Below are 25,413 nucleotides of genomic sequence, written 5' to 3' on the forward strand. Positions count from 1 at the left end.
GGTGCATTATAATAAGCTCTGATGATAATGGGTTTGGAATCTCTCCAGTTTGTATATCCAGTCTCTGCTTCTGTTTTCCTCTAGGAGGATGTAAGACACATCTGTCCAATGAATGGTGTTCTCGCTTTTACATATAATCATTAAATCTGAAACATAACCAGAAAAATAACTATCTTTTCCCAACCATTCCCACATGCAAAAACAAGCCACAGTTTCTTCTGAAATACAGTATATAGTGAATTCAAAGAAAAAGATAAACATGCACTAAAAACCCTGTTGGCCAACTGGTATACCAGCCCATTATGCTGTGGCCATGGACTCTCATCTGCCTGTGAGATGCATAGGAGAACAAATATACCAATCAGCAATGTCCATGGAGACTGGGGGGAATCATAGGCTAGATGTATATTAAATAAATGTGAGGAAGAGAAGATGAGCAGTCCTGCCAACTATTTTTAATGAATGGTTGGAATACTCTTATTCAGTGTTTTTGTTTTTTTTAACTAAACATGTAGTTTAAATCTATAAATATTTATGTTTTGTACACTTTTATTTTGTAATAAAACTTTTCAGCAAAAGTCAGCTAAAAATGAAAATGCATATTAAATGAAAAATTCAGTTCTGAGTTTCTATTTTCTCTGAAATAATTGATGATGAATATATGATTTTATGAAGTACTTATCAACATGTACCATTGCCAATGGGAACTTTAGTGGTATCATTTAACATATTGAAACTATAAGCACATATATGCTGTAGAAGCATCAGTATCTGCTTCAAAATTAATAGCTAATTATCTGCTCAAAATAACCATTTAAACTGCAGAAAATCGCTTTGCCTATCACTCTCTGAAGCATGACTTTTCATTTAGATCAAATGACTGTCCTAAGTTAATGTTCATGTTCAATTCCAAGTTTTCTTATGTGTGTTATAAGTGAAGTGATTAACTGTTAATATTTTGGCTTCATTGGTGGAAGAACTTTAAAAAGATCAATACCATTTTTATATCAGAGTAATCAGAATGTTTTAAACAGAAAATCCATTAAAAAGTAAAGCACTAATGATTTTATTACTTGTTCCTATGGTGATAATTTGAATACAGATTTTGTTGGAGCACATAATCATGGCAAAAATATGGTTTTGATTAAAGTAAGAAACAATAGATTAAAACATATGCTCTGAATTGGTTGTGGTATACACATAAATCATAATTGCATCCAAAGAAATTTTAATATATTATTAATTAAAATATAAGCCTTAATTGTCAAATTCTATGTGTGTGCATATATGAACATGAACATACACACAAACACACACAAATTACTCAGTTATTCTGCTACAGATTCTATAGTCACTAAGGAACCTTCTGGAAAAAACAAGTAAGGCTCAAATCTCAGATCATTTAAGTAATGGAGTCCTTAAAGTCTCTCTGGATAATACTATTCCAGTAAGCCTTTTTCAGGTTATGAACTTCTCTTTCATTTAAAACTCTACCACTGAAGAAGTGTGCAAGTTTAAAATAATTTAACATAGAGGTAATCAGCCTATAGAAATCTACAACTTGATTTCATCTTGTCATCTCTTCATAAAAGTATTACTCAAAATTATTGTCTTATTAAAAGCCAATCAAATATAAAAAATGTTTAAGTCTATCAGGCAGTTCATTAATGAAATTATTATACTTGATCTTAGCCAAAAGGCCGAGAAATGAACATAAATGAAATTATTATGCTATTATTCTTGATCTTGTGATGTAGTGTCTTTGTGCTATCTTGAATTTGCAATCTGTTGTGATTTCTTTTCTTATTCTATATAAATATACATATATACATATTTATATATAATTTATAAAACCTGATTTTTACATATTTTTCTTAAAGAGGGCATCAAATTTTATAAATGTCACATCTCATAAAATCAGTATTCACCTTTGCTCCTAATTTATCAATGAGATATCATGGAGGGGAAATTACTTCAACTTATGTTTATTATTCCTACCATTATGAACACATCGATATTCAGATCTATCTTGACTCCCTCTCCTATTCTCTTATCAGATGTGGCATCTCTTCTAAATAAAGTGTATTCAACTTCCTCTCTGGATCCCTGCTCCCCTTGCTTTTTTGACTCTTCATTCATTATCCCACCCTTTTGCTATCATATCTTGAGCTGTTCTCTTCTACTGCCTTTTAATCTTAACTATGTAAGCTCTCTTTTTTTTCTTATAAGATTTTATTTATTAATTTGAGAGAGAGAGCTGGAGTGGAGGGAGGGGCAGAGGAAGAGAATATCAAGCAGACTCCATGCTGAGCATGGAGCCTTACTTGGGGCTCTATCTCACAACCCCGAGATCAGGATCTGAGCCAAAACCAAGAGTCAGATGCTTGACCAACTGCGCCACCCAGGCGCCCCTATGTAAGCCCTCTTAATATAAACCCACTCTGTACTAAAGTTAGTTGATTTAGTTTATAAAAACATATGCGATGATTAAAATGTTATTACAAATTACAATAGGAATGGATAGAGATTTAAGACCAAAGGGAATGCAGATGAATAATTCCTAGGTCATTGTAATGTTGCAAAAAATGAGCAATATATAAAACTAATGAAGCTGTTATTTTTAATTTGTAAAATTTTTGTGCAAATGTAAATCTACTTACCCTCTCATTCCTTTGTTTTTGTTTTTTTTCCACCACTAAATTCTTAATATAATAAGCTGTTTTTCCACTTTTTCATTTCCTCTTCAGTGTAGTTGGGATTTTGACTCTACTCTCCATTGACACTGCTATTGTCAGTAATAAACTTCTGGGTGTTAAATGAAGTCTTCTTTATTTTTATACTTATTACAAGTTTCTTCTCCCTTGGATATTATTTAAGATTTATTTACTTACTTCTAGAGAGAGAGAGAGAGAAAGCAGGAGGAAGAGCAGAGGCAAAGAATCTCAAGTAGACACCCTGCTAAGTGAGGAGCCCAACTCTGGGCTTGATCTCATGACCGAGAAATCATGACCTGAGCCGAATCAAGAGTTGGATGCTCAACTGACTGAGCCCGCAAGCCACCTCTCTTCTTCCTTGGATATAGGAAATAATCGTCTCCTATCTCTAGAGTTGTTTCTTCTTATATAACTGGATACATCCTTCTTGGTACATCCCTTCAAAGTCACATTTTCCTAGAATTTCATACTCAGAATTCTATTTCATACATATGCTTCCTTGATTTTATAGTAATAAAATAATAGTAATTTGTAGGGCAGAGGTCAAGGATTATGCAAAATATAACAACCTTATGAATTGGGCATTTCCTCCATTTGAAGATGAGGAAGCTCATGATCAGACAGTTTAAATAATTTGCTCAAGGTTTTAATCCCATAAAAGAGCAAATCTTTGCTGTATTCCATCACGACCATTTTAACTTCTGTTCTGTTCCTTCTTCTTACTTCCTTTCCTGATTTTGATAATCAAATACATTTGTATTTCTTCTGAATATTGCCTTCCATCTCAAAGTTCTCTCTGCAGCCCCATATAGATTTACACAACTATTAGACAATATTTCATATGAATGTCCCATAGGTGTCTCAAATTTTACATGTCTAATATGAACCTAATTTTTTTTGCCCTTTCCCAAATTTGTTCACTGACTTGTATCCTCTAATATGATGAAGAGAAAGACCACTCACCTTCCCCTTTCTTCTGACAATGCATTATTTCACACTGTCCAGAATTTCTCATCTAATTACTTTCCTGGTTTCCTGTATTCACCCTTTTTCTTATACATTAAACCTTCATTCAGTTCTTCGTCTTCCTTGTCTGCCAGTTCATCAGAGAATTAACTTACCACAGCTTCAGAATTCAACTCAGGTGTCTGTCTCCAGTTTTATTAAACCAACCTTGATATACTTCTCTATTTAATCTGCATCAACTGCTCCCAAAGAACATTCTATTGTGACCTGAACTGTGTGTTATTTTGTCTGCTTTCTCAATTAAGCCATTGAGATACTTGAAGGCAAGGACTCTATCTTGCTTTTCAATCTCTGGAATCTAACCCAGTTTCTGGTACAGAGTTGTAGTTAATAAATGCATATTAAATAAATGAGTTGATGCAGGTGCTGTATCACTTATAAAGTTACTTTTCTCAGTATATAAATAGTCTATTAAGTGTAACTCTCTTTCTTAGGCATTTACAGCCTTTCTCTTGTACTTGATTCTTGTCAAAATATTTTTTTTTTCCTCTAGAGAAGTTCATATGTATTTCCTAATTCATAATACCTTCTTACTTCACATTATAAAATTAACTTGGTGGAATGATCTGATGAATATAAAAGAAAAACTCGTACCAATTACTAACAACGAAAGTATTAGGATGACAAAATGGATTTGAGTAGATGTGCCAAAGAGACCTAAGCAACCTAATCACTTCTGCTGTTACATTTTAGGAGTTAATTTTAGATAGTGTTCTTTGGACCACAGATGATGTCTTTGTGCTTTCCAATTGGAAGTATTAAGAGTGAATTCTTCCAAGTTAACTTCTTTTAAAAATCAGGAAATATGTGTGAATTAAAACGCCTTATCATATATTTCTTTTCATTCTTCACTTCAAACTTTTCAGTCCTTTTTCCTTATGTTGTAGTCATAAAACTTACAAACTTAGAAGAAATATTTAAATTGCATTTTCATGTACATACATATTTGTTAGTATGCAAACTACATACATATATGTTAGGACTTTGAGGAATGAAGATACGTGTATATAGTCACAAATTTGATTGCATATTTGTAGCACTAAATATAGTTATGTAAATACTAAGTCAGATTACCTCCCTTCTGGGGTGCCTGGGTAGCTCAGTCAGTTATGCATCTGCATTTGGCTCAGGGCTCAAGTCATGATCTCTGGGGTCCTGGGATGGAGCCCAAACTTTGGCTCCCTGCTCAGTGGCGAGTCTGCTTTTCCCTCTCCCTGTGCCCCTCCCCCTGCTCATATTCACTCTCTCTCTCTCTCTCAAATAAATAAATAAAATCTTTTAAAAAAATTACCTCCCTTCCATTCTAATACAGAAAATTCTTAACTTGTATAGATGAGAGGAAATTTCTACAAAAAGGTTGTTTTATGTTCTTCAGTTACTTGGCCCTTAAATAGTAATTTATGTTTATATATATTTAAAACATCCTAAAAGGGTTGTTATTTTCACATACAAGAATAAATTTATAATTTAAAGTAAGATCTTTATAAAAGCATTTTATTATACAAATAAAATCATGAATAGTTTCAATAAAAGGTTACGACCATTTTAGCTAAGTACTACTTGTCTTTATTCATTAAAAAATGATCTGAGAGAGTTTGATATTTTGTAACACATTAATTTTCCAAGAATTATGTGCACTAGTCAAAAAGGAACAAATATTTGGACCACGTTGTAGAGCCTATTGTTTCCTGATTTCTCCTTTCTAATTCATTTTATGCCAGGGAGAATATTAAAGTTATTTAATAAAATAACAGTGGTTTCCCAGGAACAAATGTTCCCCCTCATTTTCTGTCTCTCATGATCTCTTTGGCATTTCTCACTGCCTTTCTCCCTTACTCTTTCTCTCTCCTTCTCTTATAAAATACACATATGCATAAAATATGTTTTTGATATTTCCAAAGATAATGGAATTAATGTTTCAGTTGTTAATGGTGCACTGGGATATATATTTTGTCAAATTATTTCTGGAAGTTATTTCTGGCTGTGATGGTAATAGCATTAAGTTATATACTTGGTTCATATCAATGAGTCCAAATTACATTTTTTGACTATCCCACTTATCTACATGAAATGTCCCCTTGCCCAAAACAGTGTAAATTTATCTTTCATACAATATCCTCAAAAGACTAGCCAAATTTGTTAAAACATGTGCACTTTCTAGTTTACCTAACCTTTGTAATTTATTAGTAAAATAGAGTACCTAAGATATGAGGCAAGAGGACATGGTTATAATTAGTTTTACTTTAAGCTGAAATGTTGGGGGAGGCACATTATAGTTGATGATTAATCACTTTGAAGCTGACATTATCAAGATCCACAGGAAAAGATCAAATATAACCCTCCCCCAATTTGGTAATATATAGTATAGAAGAAACTTTGGGGGGACATAATTGCTTCATGCATAGATTTTCCAACCTGACTACAGCAGCAATAATAGTATCCAGTGATGCCAATGTATGTATAGATGTACTCTGGGTATCAGGAAATGAGGTGGAATGTATTAGGAATTGGTTTTCTAGACTATAAATATGGTTTTGAAAACAATAACAACATCACAAATCAGAAAATTCAACCTAATTTTAGTGAGGCAATTGTGAAGCCATTTAATCTTAAAACTGTAAGAATAATATGTAGTGTGTACATGCAGGTATGAATATGAATTGAGCTGAATAAGAGATAAGAGTATTTGTTCCTGGCTCAAAATGCTTAAATCAGAATGCAGACCTTTCTTAAGGCAAGCTCTTGACAAAGAAGAGGAAAAGGAAAGTTGAGGGCATATAATAAAGTTATTTGATTCTTCAACCTTGTGTTTCTTTAATACAAAGAAATATGAATAGGTACAATTAAATGAGCATTCATTCCATGCTATTATGATAACACCATTTATGAATCTCATACTGGTTTCTTCTAAAAATCACAATATAGTTTTATAATATGTACATTGTTCAATTGCTATACATTAATTTATTTTTATATGTTCAATCTGATTTCTAACTGATATAGCCCAATCATATATAAATGACAGGATCATATATTTTCTTTAAATGATAAAATAGGAGATTGGAATAAAAAGAAATTCCTACATATCGTCATCTATGAAATCTAATTATAAGACACTTTCCAAGATTATGGAATCAGTACTGCAGGTGTTCTTTCCTCTTTAAAAAAAAAATGTCCCAGTGTGCTTTTTAAGTACTATTGTCAGGTACAAATTAAAACTTCCTAAATTTTCTATATTAGATCTTAACACTTTTTAGAGGTGGAAAGTAGACTTCTAAATCTTAGTATCTTGATTTGCTTTTAGTGCTTCAAAACCTCGCCATCCACCTTTTTATAGGGTGTGCAATGGTGGTGCTGTTGAGCAACGTGGTAGGAAAGCATCTGACACGGAGCTACTAAACCTGTACGTTAACATAAGATCTCCTTCACATTTAGGTATTGTAGATAAATAGTAAGTGCTCTAGGAAAGCATTAATGACCAACACTGAAAACTCAAAAATTATTAATGCACTTCATAAGTCATTTTAAGTTTTAATTTCATAAATTTCCATAAAAATAGTCTAAATAAATTCCGGCACCATGCATGATTACTTCATTACAAAATGTTTATATGTATTAATTCTGCAAGTGAACCTCTGAAATTGGTAGGTGAAAGTATAGTACACAGTACTAAAATTTCTACTAACAGGCATCTTTCCAGACACTTCTTATTCCCACATCCTTCTTGTTGTTAGGATATCTTTTAAAGTGGGAGCCACACATCTGCTGGTCTTTACAGCTTAATGAGTGAAAAGTCAGTACCCATGCAGAGCCCTGCATTTTGGTTCTTGCCAAGTCTCTTGGATTTGTTTGTTCTCAATCAGACCTACTTTCTTCTGCACTTTCTGTCCCTAAGGCAATGCCATAAGCAAGTCTCCCAGTAGTTCATTGGCTATAGTTTCAGATTGAAGGTAGGAAAACTCACTGTCCATCCAGGTTTGCTTGGTAGGAAGTTCTCTTTGAGATTATTTTGCCAGAACACTGGGGGAGGGGGGTGAAAATAGAGGAGTGGCACTCTGACCTATAAAACATATATACTACTTTTAATGAAGGGAAAAATAATTGAATTAGTAATAACCTATGGATAATACAATTTAATTTACATACACATATTGTTTATTTCTTAAAACAGCCCAACGAAGCTAATGGCATTAACTCCGTTTTAAAGATAAGGAAACCAAGGCTCAGAATGATTAAATAATTTTCCAAGGCTACAGTTCATTGAATGAATGAAATAAGGAATGAATGAATTTCTAGGGAAAACAGCATGGATTGAGTGGATTAAGAGGCTGAGATAGGTCAATTTTTCAATCCATTTAGCAATCAATTTACAGAGAGTAAGCTGGTCTGACAGTCACATGGGGTTTATGTTTGGGGGTAGGATGCTGCTGAAGAACCAATGATGACAATTTTAAAAGAAACAAGAATGAATAACAGATGAAACATCATCATGGAATAGAAGAACAATGGTGAGTCAAATGGATGGTTAGGCTTTCACCAAAAACAATTAGCTCTATGGTAAACTTTTCGGCTGCCAGCTTATTTTGAAAAACTTTTCTAGGCTTCGATGAGACAATGTTTGAAAATTAGGACATAGGCAAATTAATAGGATATGTAACTGGCAAAAACTGATTTAGGGAGAATTAGAAAATAGAAATTTTGTTCAATAATCATTAAAGGAATTCAAATAATTATTTAAAAATAGAAAGAGAGAAACCAAAGATTCACCAGAAATAGAATAGCTTATATGCAAGTGCTACGAGTTTTAAGGAACTTCCAAAATTGTACAGATGCTTCCAAAAATGGAAAATGAGGGCATATTCTGCAACTCACTTTCTGAGACAGAATAATTTTGTCAAAAACTTAGAGATGGTATCAGGAAGTAAAACAGTAAGTCTATTGTGTTCAGGAATATAGATTCAAAATGTCTAAGCAAAATATTAGCAAACTGAATCCAGTTCTCTATAAAAATATTAATAAACAGTGTCCAATTTGGATATATAAAAATATCATAAGGGTGCTTTAATGATACAAAAATATTTAAATATATATTCCCACATTATTGGTTAAATGAGATAAACCATGTTAACATCTCAAGATGCAGAAAAAAAAATTAACAGATTCATAATAAAAATCTTTACTATAATAGATAAAAGGAAATTTTATTACCTTATAAAAGATGTCTCTCAAAAAATAAAAGAAAAAGAAAATCTGTACAAAAACATCATATTAAATGGGGAAAATATAGAAATATTCCATTTAAATTTAGAAACAAGATAGGAGCATTGCCTATGAATATCCCAATTCAGTGATGTTTTGGAGCTCTAGACAGCACAATAAGAAATAACAATTATAAGCATTGGAGAGCACCAATAGTACCATCATTACTGGTATACTATAGTCATGGATGAGGAAACCTAATTAACATTATATGGATTTTATTTGTCCCAAAAGTGATCTATAGGCTTAATGTTACTCTGATCAAAGTCATATTTTTTTTGTTTTTATCTTTATTATTGTGGAATAGGACAAGTTAACTTTAAAATATATATAGAAAATCGCAGAAGGAATAATACCCTAGGTTCTTCATGCTCTGTGAGATATAGACTTACTATAAAGGTACTTAAGGAATTATAAGAATGTGGTACTGGTGCAGGGGTGGACAAAATATGAATAAAATAAAACAGTTCAAAAAGAAATTTACTCATATATGGAAATCTGATTTATGATGGAGCTTGCATGGTAGGAAGTGGAATTATGTAATAAATGAAAGCATGGATTAAAGAAGAGAGAAAACTTGGTGCACAACAGTCACAAGGAAAGAAAGGAGGGAGGAAGGGAAAAAAGAAAGAGGGAAAAGGAAAGAAAGAGAGGATGGAGGGAGGGGGAAAGGAAGAGGAAGGGAAGCGAATAAAGGGATCCCTACCTCACACCACAACATAGAACTGTTAAAAGGAAAACTGAAATTTTAAAAAGAGTATACATGAATTATCTTCTGACCTCTGAGTAGGCAAACTTTTCTTACACAATACAGGTCACAGTGCTAACCACTTATGAAAAGGTTGATAAATTTGAATACATTAAAACCAAATCTTGTTTATTAAAATACACATTAAAGTTAAAAAAATTCAATTTGTGTAGAAGATACTTGCAAAAAAGCATTAAAATTAAGAACAAGTAAAGAATTTTTACAAATCAAGAAGAGAAAAAGTAGAGAAAGGAAACAAAAGTCAAGAATAGCCATTTCACAAAAGAGGAAACCCATGAAATTGAGAAGTGTGACATTAAAAGTGTTAGAAAGAATGTACGCAGTCAAATATCTATGTTGACAATGAATGCATGCATTGATACAACTTTTTTGGGAAACAAAAATTTGCATAAACGTATATCCTACTCTGAAAGTATCCACTGTCCATGAGCACTAGGAAGCATGTCCAGTTTTTATAAGAATATAAACTAACCGATCCAAATGTCCATTGACATGGGTTTAAAAAGGCACACTCACATAAATGATAATTAGCAGTAAAAATTAAATAACTTCAACTATGCATGGAGAGAACTTCAGCTATCACATGAATGAGTCTTAATAACAATACTAAGTGGAAAAAGCAAAAAGTGAACAGAATGTTGTCTATGGCATGTGTAGGATAACTGAAAATTTAGAATAGTGCTCACTTTTGTGGATGAGGAGAAATGGACCGCACAGCAGTCTATGTAAGTTTTGGAAATGTTCTCCCATTGGGGTGGGCAATTGGTACATAGGTACTTAAATGATGAATAATATTATATTATACAAGATATAAGCAAACAAATGGGAAAAAGACTCAAAATATTGCAACATGTCTAACAAAAGGTAAATATCCATAATATAATACCTAAGGAAATACGTGAAAGTTTGATATTCTAAATATTCATGGCTCTTAATATCAGGTGGTGGGGTTTTAGTTAATTTTTATACATTTCTATTATGTTTAAGCATTATTTGTATTACTTCAACAAAATGTCTTTCCAATAATGCTAATTTAAATGAAAAACAACACTCATAATATGTAGAAATTATAAGATAATAATAAAAGACAACTCTGGAAAAGATGGGCAAGAGTTTGAAGATGCAGTTCACAGAAGAGATCACATAGCTGTAAACCTACAAAAATATGCTCAACCCACTTGCAAACAGGAATGTGTGATTTTACAATAAAAGCATAATTTGATTTTTCATTATTATTGAAGAAATATCATAAAGTTGTTTACACATAGTGTTTCGGAGTTGACAGAAATTGACACATCTTTTATAGCAGGAGCTGTTCAGAGAGTAGTATGATGGTATAGTGGATTTCCCTTCTAGAAGATTAACCTTCAAAACATATGCATATGTTCACATAAATGTACTTCAAATAGTGTTAACTATAATACTTATTTTTTGTAATAGTGAAAACACTAGAATTAGTTTAACAGTACCTGAAGAGAAATGGTTTATTTGCTCACACAATGAATACCTTATGTAATACATTCACTTATTGTAAATCATGATGCAACGTTGTATGAGCTGACACAGAAAGATCTCTTAGACATTTTTAAATTAAAAAATGCACACAAATTAACAGGATGTATAGCATGATCCTATTCACGTTAAAATATGTGTATAATAAAATTCATACGTGTATATTCACATATGTAAATATATAGAAAAGTTTCTTGGGTGACTGCATATTATATTACTGCCATTGATTATTCCTGCGCAAGGGAGGTAAACAGACACATTCCACATATTTCTGTCTTGTTTCAATTCTTTTTTATTGCAAGAAAATAAGCATGTACAGTTGTATAAACTGGCTGTGTTACCTGCCTTTTTAACTTTCTCCAAGGTAGGTTGCTTTAATAAGCATAGTGCTGTATGCACTAGCAACAGAAGCTATGGGCACCCAGCAATTAGGCTTGAGTGTTCCAAAGTAGCAGACACTGAGGGCCATGTCAAAAGACAAGTGGAAGGCTGGCTCCCATTTGCAAATTCTAAGTCAAAGGAAACACTGAAGCAGAACCCCAAAGCAGTGTGATCAATTTCTTCCAGTAATGGAAAAGGCTGAAAACTCTCAAAGACATATTTGCTGGCAGAATAGTTATATTTATATAATGATTCAAAAGAGAATTTTTTCAATTCAATAATTGAATCTCAATTATTCAATGAAATGCTGTAGTAAATGTCACTTTGGATTATATGTGAAATGCAGATCACATATAATCAAAATGAGAATATTTTAATAAAAGTTATTATATTTTGTTTTTTTAAACTTGAGTTGATAAAAGAAAAAATAAAATATATTATCTAATATATGTTTAAATCAAGATGTTAATTCTTTAATTTTAGAATTTTATTCTAGATAAGAATTTAATATTTTTCAATAAAATTGTTGAGATTATCTTACAGTTTTCATCAAATAAAAATGTCTTTTATTAGATAAAATGCTAAGAATACAAAACTTTACAAGTCTGAATTTTAAAGTATCAATCACGTGCCATAACGTGCTTATTTTGCAGGTTAAACTTTTTCCGTGATGTTCCTGATTTCAGAGTGTTAGCCTGTGGTGGAGATGGAACCGTGGGGTGGATTTTGGACTGCATAGGTAATGAAGACACATACTTAATGTGGCTGGGTTGAGAGTAGTAACCTAAAATTCTGTGTATTTTATTTATTTTATTAATGCATTGATATCTTTGGATGCTACAGTGATATAATCAGATATCTGGCATTGTTGCACGTTACTTACTGGTTTAATGTGTTTGCTATATTTCAAAGTTTTAATTGACAAAATAATTTGCAAGTATCTAAAAATCTTTCTTTTTTAATCCGCTTCTCATGGAATTTACTAAACCCTCAGAGCTATTTTCAAATCAGGCTCTACAAATTCCATCTGTTTCTTTGACCTGGGGAGGGAGCCAAAGAGAATCTTAACATTTGTGATAAAATTTACATCAAATAGATGTGCTTATTTTATTTAAGCATGGCACCTCAAAACCTTACCCTCTGTGGACATTCTTATCATATGCATCCATCATTATTATTACCATAGCTATTTTTTATTTATCATGTACTCTCTCATAGATGTTGTGCTAAGATTTTTGCCCCCCCCCATTCATCTTAATTCTCACAGCTCTGTGACACAGTATATATAATCCTATTTTAGAGAGAGGCTCTAAGGTGTGGAGAAGTTAAATAATTAGAATGGAGTCTGAGAGCTGTAAATTGACAGAGCTGGGATTAGAGCTCATCCTTTAACCTTAACCTAGATTGCTTCTCTCTTGACATTTTTACAACTTTATTTTTATAAGCAAACAAAGCAGATACATGACTGAGGATAAAATGTAGAATGTATCACAAAATCTTGATGATTTAGAAAAATTATCTGGTTTTTCAGAGACAGCTGTCAGAAGTGATTACTAATCAGTAAAATGATCATGAATTGGCCTTCATTAGGAGATAAATCCCAAACAAATATCCATTTCTATAGTGACTATTTCTTTGTTAAAAATGGGCCATTTCAGGGCACCTGGGTGGCACAGTTGATTGAGTATCCAATTCTCGGTTTTAGCTCAGGTCGTGATCTCAGGGTCCTGAGATCAAGCCCCGTGTTGGGCTTTGCACTCAGCTCAGAGTCTGCTTGAGATTCTCTCTCCCTCTCCCTCTGCCCCTCCTGCTCATCCTCTCTCTCTCTCTCTCAAATTTTTTTTTTTTAAATGGGCCCTTTCACAAAAGGGAAATAATCTGTTCAAAATAAGTTTTACTGCCTATATAAATTAAAACACTTTTATTTAGTTAATGCAGGTGAGCGTATTCTATCTTTTCATGCACACAAAAGTACTCAAATTAAAAGTAAATACATGTTGTCAGCACACTTTTGGTAAGCATCTGATGATTTTAGTCTACTAACTTTTTTTTTAAAGAAACAGTGAAAATTGTGTTCTTTGGCCTTCCAATAAAAGATGTAAATAGTATAATATGCAATATCTAAGGAGAAAATCAGAATTCAGAAACTGCAGAAATTAGAGTTGCTTGAACAGAGTCTGAATACTTGTGAGAATTTTAGTGAAAACGGTAGGATATTGTGAGTTTATTTTAGCTTGCATCTAAGCCTTGGTTATTACACCATGACACATCCATCCCTAAATAATCTGTTCCCTCCCCATTCTTCCACATAGACAAATACTCACTTTGAGGGGTTGAGAAAGTAGAAAAAATGAAGAAAATAATATATGTTTGTGAGAGTCATTCAAGCCATATGATGGCTTAAACAAAACTATGTGGGTGCGCCGGGGTGGCTCACTTGGTTAAGCATTAACTCTTGGTTTTGGTTCAGGTCATGATCTCAGGGTTGTGAGATTGAGCCCCGCATGGGGCCCCATGCCCAGCATGGAGTCTGCTTGAGATTCTCTCTCTCCATCTGCTTCTGCCCCTCTCCCAACCCTCCAGCTTGTTCATGTGCGTGCATGTGTGTGCTCTCTCTCTCTGTCAATCAATATAAACAAAACCATGTGGAATTTTGGGGTGCCTGGGTGGCTCAGTCAGTTAAGCATCTGCCTTCAGTTCAGATCATGATCCCAGGGTCCTGGGATGGAGCGTTGTGTCTGGCTCCTGGCTCCCTGCTCAGTGGGGAGTCGGCTTCTCCCTCTCCCCTCCTGCCCCTGCTCTTGCTCTCTCTCTCAAATAAATAAATAAAATCTTTTTAAAAATGTGGAATTTTGATGGTAGTGATCTTTACTGCTCTGAGCCCAAAGCATTATGTTCTGTAAAGCTTAATCTCGAAGAAAACCTGCTGGTATCAGAGTTACCCAGTTCTTATATTGCTTACTCTGACCCAAAGCAGCACCATGGGTAGGAACAACACAGTGAAACATTTTTAGCATTTTTACTAGCTTTTAGAGTTTGATTTTTCAAAATATTTTATTCCTTAAAGTGAAATGCACCTAGAGTTGGTATTGCAAAAGAACTTTTTATAGGAACCCACACCTCCACTTTGGTGATGTCCCTCTAGTATATTCTTATGATGCATATATACACATCCTTGAAATTTCCATGATGTTAAATCCACAACAATTTCTAACTGAGTTAAGATTCTATATTATTTTTTTGAAGAATTTATTTATTTATTTGTCAGAGAGAGAGAGCGAGCTTGTGCACACAAGCAGGGGGAGTGACAGGCAGAGGTAGAAGCAGGCTTCCCGCTGAGCAGGGAGCCCAATGCAGAGCTTGATCTAAGGACCCCAGCATCATGACCTGAGCCAAAGGCAGATACTTAACTGACTGAGCCACCGAGGCATTCCCTGAGTTAAGATTTTAAAAGGCTTTCTTCAGACATGAATCTTGAAAATTCCTATCACTTCGTGAATTATGGTATTTATCTGTGTTTTATAAATTGCTACAAATACACACAAATTAATCTTACTTTCTAATTGTATATAGCTATAAAACATAACTTTTTCTGTTTTTAAGTACCTAGTGGAATGCCTTCATTTCATGCCAAGCTGTCTTTTCTACTGTTGTTCCATCTGTGATCAAAATTTTATTTTATTTTAATTTTTGATTCCACAGAAAAGGCTAATGTTGTCAAGCATCCTCCAGTTGCTATTCTGCCTCTTGGGACCGGCAATGATCTAGCAAGATGCCTGCGATGGGGAGGAGGTAAAACAGCTAATGAAAATCTTAAAAAACAGAAATACAGTGCAGAGCATTTTCCCCAAAAAACTAAGCCCATCCTTTTTAATATATGACAACTGCCATGTGAATTTAGCAAATATAATTGCTGTGAGAGATATAGTATATAATTTTGAACAATAGTCTGGGGTAGAGAAGGAAATAGTGGACCAGGAGCTAGACTGTGAGTGCTGGCCTTTAATCTGATACTAATTATAGGCTTGATGGGGCAAGGCAAGTTTCTAAACCTCCTTGATTTAGGGTTCCTAACTAAAAAAATGAGATAAGCATGGACTAACTCTAAAGTAATGTTCAGATTTTTAATCTCTGAGTTGTGTAGTAACATCACTAACAAAGAAAAAAATTGAAAGGCTAATGAATGACTTGTCCAGGAATGAATACATTAAATAACACTTATTTTTTGAGACCCACTTTATACCAAGTGGGTATGTTCTATTCTTGGGGTAGAGGGTTAAGGACAGAAAACAAGGTCTACCTTCAAAGAGGCTTTGAATTCTAGTGGCACATAAAGTCATAAGTAAATTGTGAGACTTCCTACTAACAAGTAAACCTATAACCAACATAACAAAAGGTCTCTTGGAGGAAATAACTGGATAACATAGGGAGAACCCTAATGGATGGAATAATGATAACCATATAGAACTGAGGGTAGACGTTAGAGGCAGAAAGAATCTCAAGTAAGAGGCCCAGAGATAGGAAGCTACTTGACATACCCAAGGAACTCAAAATGGAATAGTGTGGATGAAACAGGGTAAAGGGGAAGTATTTTTAAAGGTCTTAAAATAATTTGATGTATCATTAATAGGCTCTACTTACCTGAAGATGCCAAAGAAAAGAAAACCAGATTTTGCTAAAGAAGCCAGAATTGAAACTAAGTAACTTTAGCTTAGAGTTTAAAAAGCGTCTACTTAGAGAAGTTTAAAAAGTGTCTGCTAAGTGTGAATGAGAAGTCCTTGGGGAGCTTGTTAAAAATACAGTGGCCTGACCTCACCCCAGATATGCTGAATGGAAATCTCTGGGGTGGACCTGGGCAGATGATTTTCTTTTTAAACAAACTCCCTAAATAACTCTGATTTACAATAAAAATTTGAAAACAATTTTTCCATGAGTATCAGACCAACTGGTAAACTCTAAGCTGTGTTTTGTATATGTGTATGTGTATGTGTATGTATGTGTATATATATATATATATATATATATATATATATATATATATATATATAACAGACAGAGTTGGAGACTAAGTTAAAAACTTGATATATGATATATTTATAATTTTCATTAAGGGTATAAATTAGTAAAAGAATATCATGAAACACTGAGTTAAATCTCATAGAATCTAAAGACAGACAGACAGATGGATAGAACCATTGCTTTTAAGATGCTTATATTTGCTAGTGTTTACATATCTATATTGATTAAAAGGAAGAGAATCACACATGTGGCTTCTTGTGTATTCTTTTGAAAAATATTTTTGATATTTGAAAATTAATGGTTTCATTTAGATTCCAAACTCATAAATGGCTCCAGTCTCAAAATTGACATGGAAGTTCCATTTGGGTCATCTTCTAATGATTTTCTTATGAAACAATTTAAGATATATTATTATCAGTAGTCAAAGACACACAAAGTGTAGTATATGCCAAAGTATATATTATTAATAAACTCTCTGTGTGTGCCTTGCATGTGTTGACACTGTTTTACATCCTGGATTTAGAGTGAAAAAATAAATAAAAGTTCCTACCTTCTAGAGATTATGTTTTCATTGAGTACACAGGTAATAAATCAATGAACAATAAAATATATAAATACAAAATAAGATCAAAGCTATGTAAGACTCAAATGTATTTAGAGAATAGTAGAGGGAAACCATTCAGCTAAATGATCAAGAAGGCCTCTCCAAGGAAGTAACATTTAAGCTAGATTTAAAATGTAAGGAAGGAAAAATAGCTTCTGAAATTGAAAGGGCTCAAGGAAGCTGATGTGACTCTTTAATCATCTGTGAGGCAGTGGGTAAGTAGGGAGTGGGGGTAGGGGAGACAGTGACTAGTATGAGATTGGAGAGACAATCAAGAGCCAAATAATGCAGGGGCTTTATTAGATTGAATCTAAAGCACAAAGTGAAGCTTGGAAAGAGTTTCAAAAACAGCATGATACAATGACATTTATGTTTTCAAAAATAGATTAATTGGGAGGTATATTCTTCAGTATACACTGAAGAAAATTAAGAAATTGTGAAAATGTAGAGAATCATAGTTTTCCAAATAAGAACTTGTGTTATAGTTTTTCCAGTTAGAGAATGAAGGGATTGGACCAGGGTGGTGGTAATGGGAATGAGACAAGTAGACCCAGTGGAGTTCTATTTTTAGGGAAAGACTGGTAGAACTTGTCCGTGGATTGGAGAGGGGCTTTGGGGGTACTGCAAGATGCCTAAGTTTAAGAAAACGCAGATGCCATTTGATAGAGTTTACTAATAAAGAAACATGCTGTGGAGTGTGATTATTTCTTGCCAGGTGTGTAACTAACTTTGAGCAAGTTGCTTACCAACCATGGGCTTCAGATTCCTCATTAGAGCTTGAAAAAATGATAGTACCTGCCTTGTAGGTTCTTATACCAAACCATCAAATTGTTTGCCTAGTGTTTGTGCTGAGTATATATTTGTAGCAAGTATCATCATGCTTAGCATTTGGGAAAGAAAGGACTTTATTCAACCAATAATCATTTGGTTCACTTTAGGTCACTGGAATATATTGATTTGAAGCTTATTTTTTACAAGAATATATTTGGGAAAATACAACACTGTAAGAATGTAGGATGTCCTAGGGCATTTGCAAATACTTAATTTACATTCTCTTTGCAATTTTTCTAGTACTAATTAGTCTAAAATCTAAGATTATTTCAGGAAAAATGTTTCATGAAGAGTAAGAGTTTTAGATGGAGCACACACTGACAAATCTATATTGTTGCTTTCCTTTATGTGACTTTCCTTTTTAAAAATTTCTGTGGCTTTTTAGATAGATTTGGTAATAACATTGTATCATTAAATAGAAAATAAATAGTAATTATGTTTTTATTTTGTTTCTTAGCCTAGAGGGATTATAGGTTTAAATCAAAATAATGGAAGCAAAATAACATCATTCTTTTCTGGGAATAATCTTTTACTTCTATATTTAGTAAGTTTAATATGTCTTTTTTTTTAAAAAATATGATCTTGAGTTTTGCAATCCTATTTATAGCTATGAATCATTATTTAACAAGCTTGAGCATAGATAAATACAAGTAGGGTGTAGGTATTTGTTAAATTGGGGACTACAATTTGGAATTTATCATCTTTGTAGATTAGCTCTGACCTGCAGATGCCGTGAGTCTCAAAATAGATTTTGGCCTATCTCTTTCCGTTTTTATTTGGCTAGAAGGCTAATTGATATTAACCTCCATACTTATCCATAAAAACTTAGACAACATAACCAGTGCTAAAGATTTTAAGGTGAGTGGCACTAGTAGAATCTAGCTGTGGTAATTAATTTTCACTTAATCCATTCCTACTTTGTTCTCTCCTGGTCAGGTGCTGTTCTTACATTTTTCTAGTGTTGTAATGAACCATGCTGCTATTAACTTGAGATGTAGCTGGGGACAAGCTTAAAATTTTATTTAAATAATTATTATTTGCTTGTATATCTGCTGAATGCATATATATAAATATCATATTATATTTTATTATATATTACAGTGTACTTCCATGCTATATTATACTATATTACATTAATATGTGTAAATCCATTTATGTCTGAAAATCATCATACTTATTTTCAAATGAGTAGAATTTGTAAAAGAGGTGAATATACTTAACTTTTTTAATTCAGATCAGTGAGGAAAACATATAAAATGTACTTGGAGGCTAATATTTATTATTTATAAAAGAAATTAAAAATTTAGAATTAAACTTTGAGAATGAGTGTAGAACTATTAAAAATGTGAAATATACGTAAGTTTATTATACTCTTGTACTTTAAATAATTCAGTGTTTGTATTGAGTACAATTATACACAAATTATTATGTATATTCATAGTTTTTTAATTATGCTACAAAAATGCAATTTAACATTTATTAAAATACCATTTAGTACTTTTAATGCTTATATCTGTCTAGTCATTGTTTGTTGTACTCTTTGTTGTATGTATTAACTAGTACATGACTATTTTATCTGTGTAAGATAAAAAGTAATGGTAGGTGCCTAAATAGGCACTCCCAGATTCTGGCTGCCTTGAATTTCTAATAATTAATTCAACTAATACATCATAAATGTAATTTATTTATCTTTAGAGAATGTTGGCATATTACAGTGCCTCTTTTTTTTTTCCTTTAACCCAATTAGTTTTTCCAGAGTTTTGTGTGCTAACACCTCTAATGAGGACTCATAGCCTCTGGCATTTACTTTTTCAATGAATACATTATTAAAATATAGACCAAAGTTGGACACAGAAAAAAAAACTATGAAAATATTGTTCCAACTCAAAATATCAATTCAAGAATGTGTATATATGTCTGTGTGTAGAGTTAGAGAGAGAGATATTATTTAACTTAGTACAATTCAAATTCTGTTATCATTATATGGTTGAGAACTTTCTACTCTTATGCCTCATGTACTAAGAACTTTTATGCATTTTCTCATTTAATTCTCACAATAAACAGAAGTTTTTACAGAGGAGGACACTATTTAGGGAGATTAAAAGCAAACATTAACACAACCAGGATTAGGCTACACTATGGACTATAATGTTATATTGACACATTTAAGAGAAAATATTAATATTCAGGAATACCTTTATTTTCAGGCCATGTTGATTATCTGCAGTAGATCCATTAAAACTAGATTTGTTGAACATTTACTCTAGGGCAGACCTGGTAAAAGAAACTTGTAGTGAGAAAGATATGAATAACTATAATACAGTGTACTAGTTGTTAGGTAGGGCTAGTTTGGAGAATTGTGCACTGTGGAACTGTAGAGAAACCTTTTGGGAGGGTGGCTTCTGGAAAGAAGTGCTATCAAATATAAAACTTGCAGCAGGAACAGAAAGAAGCAAGGCAACCAAAAGAAAAGGGATACTCTGGATATATAGAATAAGAGATGAAATGTCACAAAATGAAAAAGAGAAGGACCTATTTAAACAAAAATTGTTCTGTATCAATAGAGCGTAAAATGTGAGGATCATTGAGGGATGGAAAGGGACAAGTCTAAAATCGCATCCAAGCTTTTTACTTCCATAATTGGGTAGAGGGTGTTGCCTGTCTGAAAGAGAGTTAACAGTAAGAAGATATGGAAGCATTTATTTTTGAATACATTGATATAAAGTTTTATGAGTGTATGCAGTGGAGATGTTCATTTGGCATTTGACTATACTGAGAATTGGCACCACAGGAGAGAAGTATGAGTTGCAAATTAAAGCTAAAAATAAAATATTTGTATGAGCTCACAATTATAGTTAATTCTTTATGTGTGTTAGAATTTGCTGTAAAATGCATTGTTTGGCTTTAGAATGAGACATCCACATACACACACCCAAACACATATAAATACAGCTTTTGTTATTTGGTTATATTTTTTCTCAAGATAATTTTTTTTCATTAGGTTATGAAGGTGAGAATCTGATGAAAATCCTAAAAGACATTGAAAACAGCACAGAAATCATGTTGGACAGGTGGAAGTTTGAAGTCATACCTAATGACAAAGATGAGAAGGGAGACCCAGTGCCTTACAGTATCATCAATAATTACTTTTCCATTGGCGTGGTAAGACTTTGCACTAACTGTTCTTTTAACCAGTCCAGAATAATCACTGCGTTTAAACTCTTAACACTACACAGATTTACTGATTATGAATAGTTTATTTTATTTTTGTGTCAACAAAACACCTCTTTAATGAGCAATAATAAAGCTTATATGCATAAGCTTTTATTCAAAGTCAGAGAATCAGCAATAAATAAATTTTTCATGTGTTAAACAAAAGAAAGAAACTTTTTTTGCAATTGATTTGACTATTTGTGTTACTAAAATAAAGGGTAGAATGGTTTGTAAGATAGTTATGTTTTAGAATATAGGCTAAAGCTCCACATAAAAAGTTGAAATGTGAAATTGATTCATCAAATTTTATCTTATTTTGAGATATGTATTCAAATATTATAACCAATCAGGTTTTTACAAATAGACATTATTTTAAAATTTATGGTTAGGTCTGAGGTCTAAGAAAAATGCTACTCTGATTCTTAAGTGCTTAATAAGTCAAAGGGCTAACTTTTCACTTAATTTATTGAAAAATCTTAGACTGAAAATAGAATATCATTTGGCAATTGAAATAGTTTTTGTAATTTTAATCCCTAAGGAATTAATAATTTTAACAGTGATTTTATATATGTGTACATATATTTTACCTGGTAGTTATGAATTCTTAAAATATATCATGTACAAAATTATATTCCATTTATCATATGTTGCTCAATATTAATCTCATGTATTTCTCTGTCATGTGCATGTGCGCACGCACACACATGCACACACACGACTAGTAGATTATAAAAGGCACTGATTGAATTCATAAACTTAGGAAGTCAAGCTACCTGAAATAATACTCTATAAAAATAATAGTCTATAAATCCTAGGCTAAGGTATTATTTTTCTCTCATTGTTACAAATAATGTTTTTTTTTTCCTATTTCTTGCCTTTTTTTAAATTTAATTTTATTATGTTATGTTAATCACCATACATTACATCATTAGTTTTTGATGTAGTGTTCCATGATTCATTGTTTGCATAAAACACCCAGTGCTCCATTTGTTATGTGCCCTCTTTAATACCCATCACCAGGCTAACCCATCCCCCTACCCCCTCCCCTCTAGAACCCTCAGTTTGTTTCTCAGAGTCCATAGTCTCTTATGGTTCGTCTCCCCCTCCGATTTCCGCCCCCTTCATTTTTCCCTTCCTACTACCTTTTTTTTTTTTTTTTTTTTTTTTTAACATGTAATGTATTATTTGTTTCAGCAGTACAGGTCTGTGATTCAACAGTCTTACACAATTCACAGTGCTCACCATAGCACATACTCTCCCCAATGTCTATCACCCAGCCACTCCATCCCTCCCACCCCCCACCACTCCAGCAACCGTCAGTATCTTTCCTGGTATTTTGATAAGGATTGCATTAAATGTGTAGATTGCTCTAGGTAGCATTGACATCTTCACAATATTTGTTCTTCCAATCCATGAGCATGGAACGTTTTTCCATTTCATTGTGTCTTCCTCAATTTCTTTCATGAGTATTTTATAGTTTTCTGAGTACAGATTCTTTGCCTCTTTGGTTAGATTTATTCCTAGGTATCTTATGGTTTTGGGTGCAATTGTAAATGGGATTGACTCCTTAATTTCTCTTTCTTCTGTCTTGTTGTTGGTGTATAGGAATGCCACTGACTTCTGTGCATTGATTTTATATCCTGCCACTTTACTAAATTCCTGTATGAGTTCTAGCAGTTTTGGGGTGGAGTCTTTTGGGTTTTCCACATAAAGTATCATATCATCTGCAAAGAGTGAGAATTTGACTTCTTTGCTGATTTGGATGCCTTTGATTTCTTTTTGTTGTCTGATTGCTGTGGCTAGGACTTCTAGTACTATGGTGAATAGCAGTGGTGATAGTGGACATCCCTGCTGTTTTCCTGACCTCAAGGGGAAAGCTCTCAGTTTTTCCCCATTAAGAATGATATTCGCTTTGGGTTTTTCATAGATGGCTTTTATGATATTGAGATATGTACCCTCTATCCCCATACTCTGAAGAGTTTTGATCAAGAAAGGATGTTGTATTTGTCAAATGCTTTTTCTGCATCTATTGAGAGGATCATATGGTTCTTGTTCTTTCTTTTAATAATGTATTGTATCACATTGATTGATTTGCAGATGTTGAACCAACCTTGCAGCCCAGGGATAAATCCCACTTGGTCGTGGTGAATAATCCTTTCAATGTACTGTTGGATCCTGTTGGCTAGTATTTTGGTGAGAATTTCTGCATCCATGTTCATCAGGGATATTGGTCTGTAATTCTCCTTTTTGATGGGGTCTTTGCTTTTGGGATCAAGGTAATGCTGGCCTCATAAAATGAGTTTGGAAGTTTTCCTTCCATTTCTATTTTTTGGAACAGTTTCAGAAGGATAGGTATTAATTCTTCTTGAAATGTTTGGTAGAATTCCCCTGGGAAGCCATCTGGCCCTGGGCTTTTGTTTGTTGGGAGATTTTTGATGACTGCTTCAATTTCCTTAGTGGTTATAGGTCTATTCAGGTTTTCTATTTCTTCCTGGTTCAGTTTTGGTAGTTGATACATCTCTAGGAATGCATCCATTGCTTCCAGATTATCTAATTTGCTGGCATATAGTTGCTCATAATATGTTCTTATAATTGTATTTCTTTGGTGTTGGTTGTGATCTCTCCTCTTTCATTCATGATTTTATTTATTTGGGTCCTTTCTCTTTTCTTTTTGATAAGTCTGGCCAGGGGTTTATCAATCTTGTTAATTCTTTCAAAGAGCCAGCTCCTAGTTTCGTTGATCTGTTCTACTATTCTTTTGGTTTCTATTTCATTGATTTCTGCTCTGATCTTTATTATTTCTCTTGTCCTGCTGGGTTTAGGCTTTATTTGCTGTTCTTTCTCCAGCCCCTTTAGGTGTAGGGTTAGATTGTGTATTTGCGATCTTTCTTGTTTCTTGAGAAAGGCTTGTATTGCTATGTACTTTATTTTGCTGCATCCCAAAAATTTTGAACAGTTGTGTTTTCATTTGTTTCCATGAATTTTTTAAATTCTTCTTTAATTTCCTGGTTGATCCACTAATTCTTTAGTAAGATGCTCCTTAGCTTCCATGTATTTGAGTTCTTTCTGACTTTCCTCTTGTGATTGAGTTCTAGTTTCAAAGCATTGTGGTCCAAAAATATGAAGGGAATGAGCCCAATCTTTTGGTACCAGTGGAGACCTGATTTGTGACCTAGGATGTGATGGAGAATGTTCCATGGGCACTAGAGAAGAATGTGTATTCTGTTCTTTGGGATGCAATGTTCTGAATATGTCTGTGAAGTCCATTTGGTCCAGTGTGTCATTTAAAGTCTTTATTTCCTTGTTGATCTTTTGCTTAGATGATCTGTCCATTTCAGTGAGGGGGTGTTAAAGTTCCCTACTATTATTGTATTGTTGTCAATGTGTTTCTTTGCTTTTGTTATTAACTGGCTTATATAATTGGCTGCTTCCATGTTAGGGGCATAGATATTTACAATTGTTAGATCTTTTTTTTGAATAGAACCTTTAAGTATGATATAGTGTCCTTCCTCATCTCTTATTATAGTCTTTGGTTTAAAATCTAATTTGTCTGATAAAAGGATTGCCACCCTAGCTTTCTTTTTGTGTCCATTAGCATGGTAAATGGTTTTCCACCCCCTCACTTTCAATCTGGAGGTGTCTTTGGGTCTACAATGAGTCTCTTGCAGACAGCATATCGACAAGTCTTTTTTTTTTATCCAATCTGATAACCTGTGTCTTTTGAGTGGGGCATTTAGCCCATTTACATTCAGGGTAATTATTGAAAGATAGGAATTTAGTGCCATTGTATTGCCTGTAAGGTGGACTGTTATTGTATATTGTCTGTGTTCCTTTCTGGTCTATGTTACTTTTAGGGTCTCTCTTTGCTTAGAGGACCCCTTTCAATTTTTCTTTTAGGGCTGGTTTCATGTTTGCAAATTCCTTTAGTTTTTGTTTGTCCTGGAAGATTTTTATCTCTCCTTCTATTTTCAATGACAGCCTAGCTGTATATAGTATTCTTGGCTGCACATTTTTCTCATTTAGTGCTCTGAATATATCATGCCAGTCCTTTCTGGCCTGCCAGGTCTCTTTGGATAGGTCTGTTG

The 25,413-nt window shown here is 33.2% G+C and overlaps 1 protein-coding gene across 3 annotated transcripts in view; it reads left to right on the top strand.

Moving 5' to 3' along the window:
• DGKB (diacylglycerol kinase beta) overlaps positions 1-25,413 on the top strand; it is a 725,959-nt gene that overhangs the window by 281,957 nt on the left and 418,589 nt on the right. For all 3 annotated transcript variants that reach the window (XM_054505270.2, XM_064575197.1, XM_064575198.1), the window contains 3 exons: positions 12,315-12,400; positions 15,364-15,453; positions 21,117-21,277. In XM_054505270.2, coding sequence (XP_054361245.1) covers positions 12,315-12,400; positions 15,364-15,453; positions 21,117-21,277 — 337 coding nt within the window. The remainder of the gene's footprint in view (positions 1-12,314; positions 12,401-15,363; positions 15,454-21,116; positions 21,278-25,413) is intronic.

Source organism: Mirounga angustirostris, unplaced genomic scaffold, assembly GCF_029215605.1.
Source record: "Mirounga angustirostris isolate CCGP_5_RB_7025 unplaced genomic scaffold, mMirAng1.0.hap1 SCAF_12, whole genome shotgun sequence".
Lineage (NCBI taxonomy): Eukaryota > Metazoa > Chordata > Mammalia > Carnivora > Phocidae > Mirounga > Mirounga angustirostris.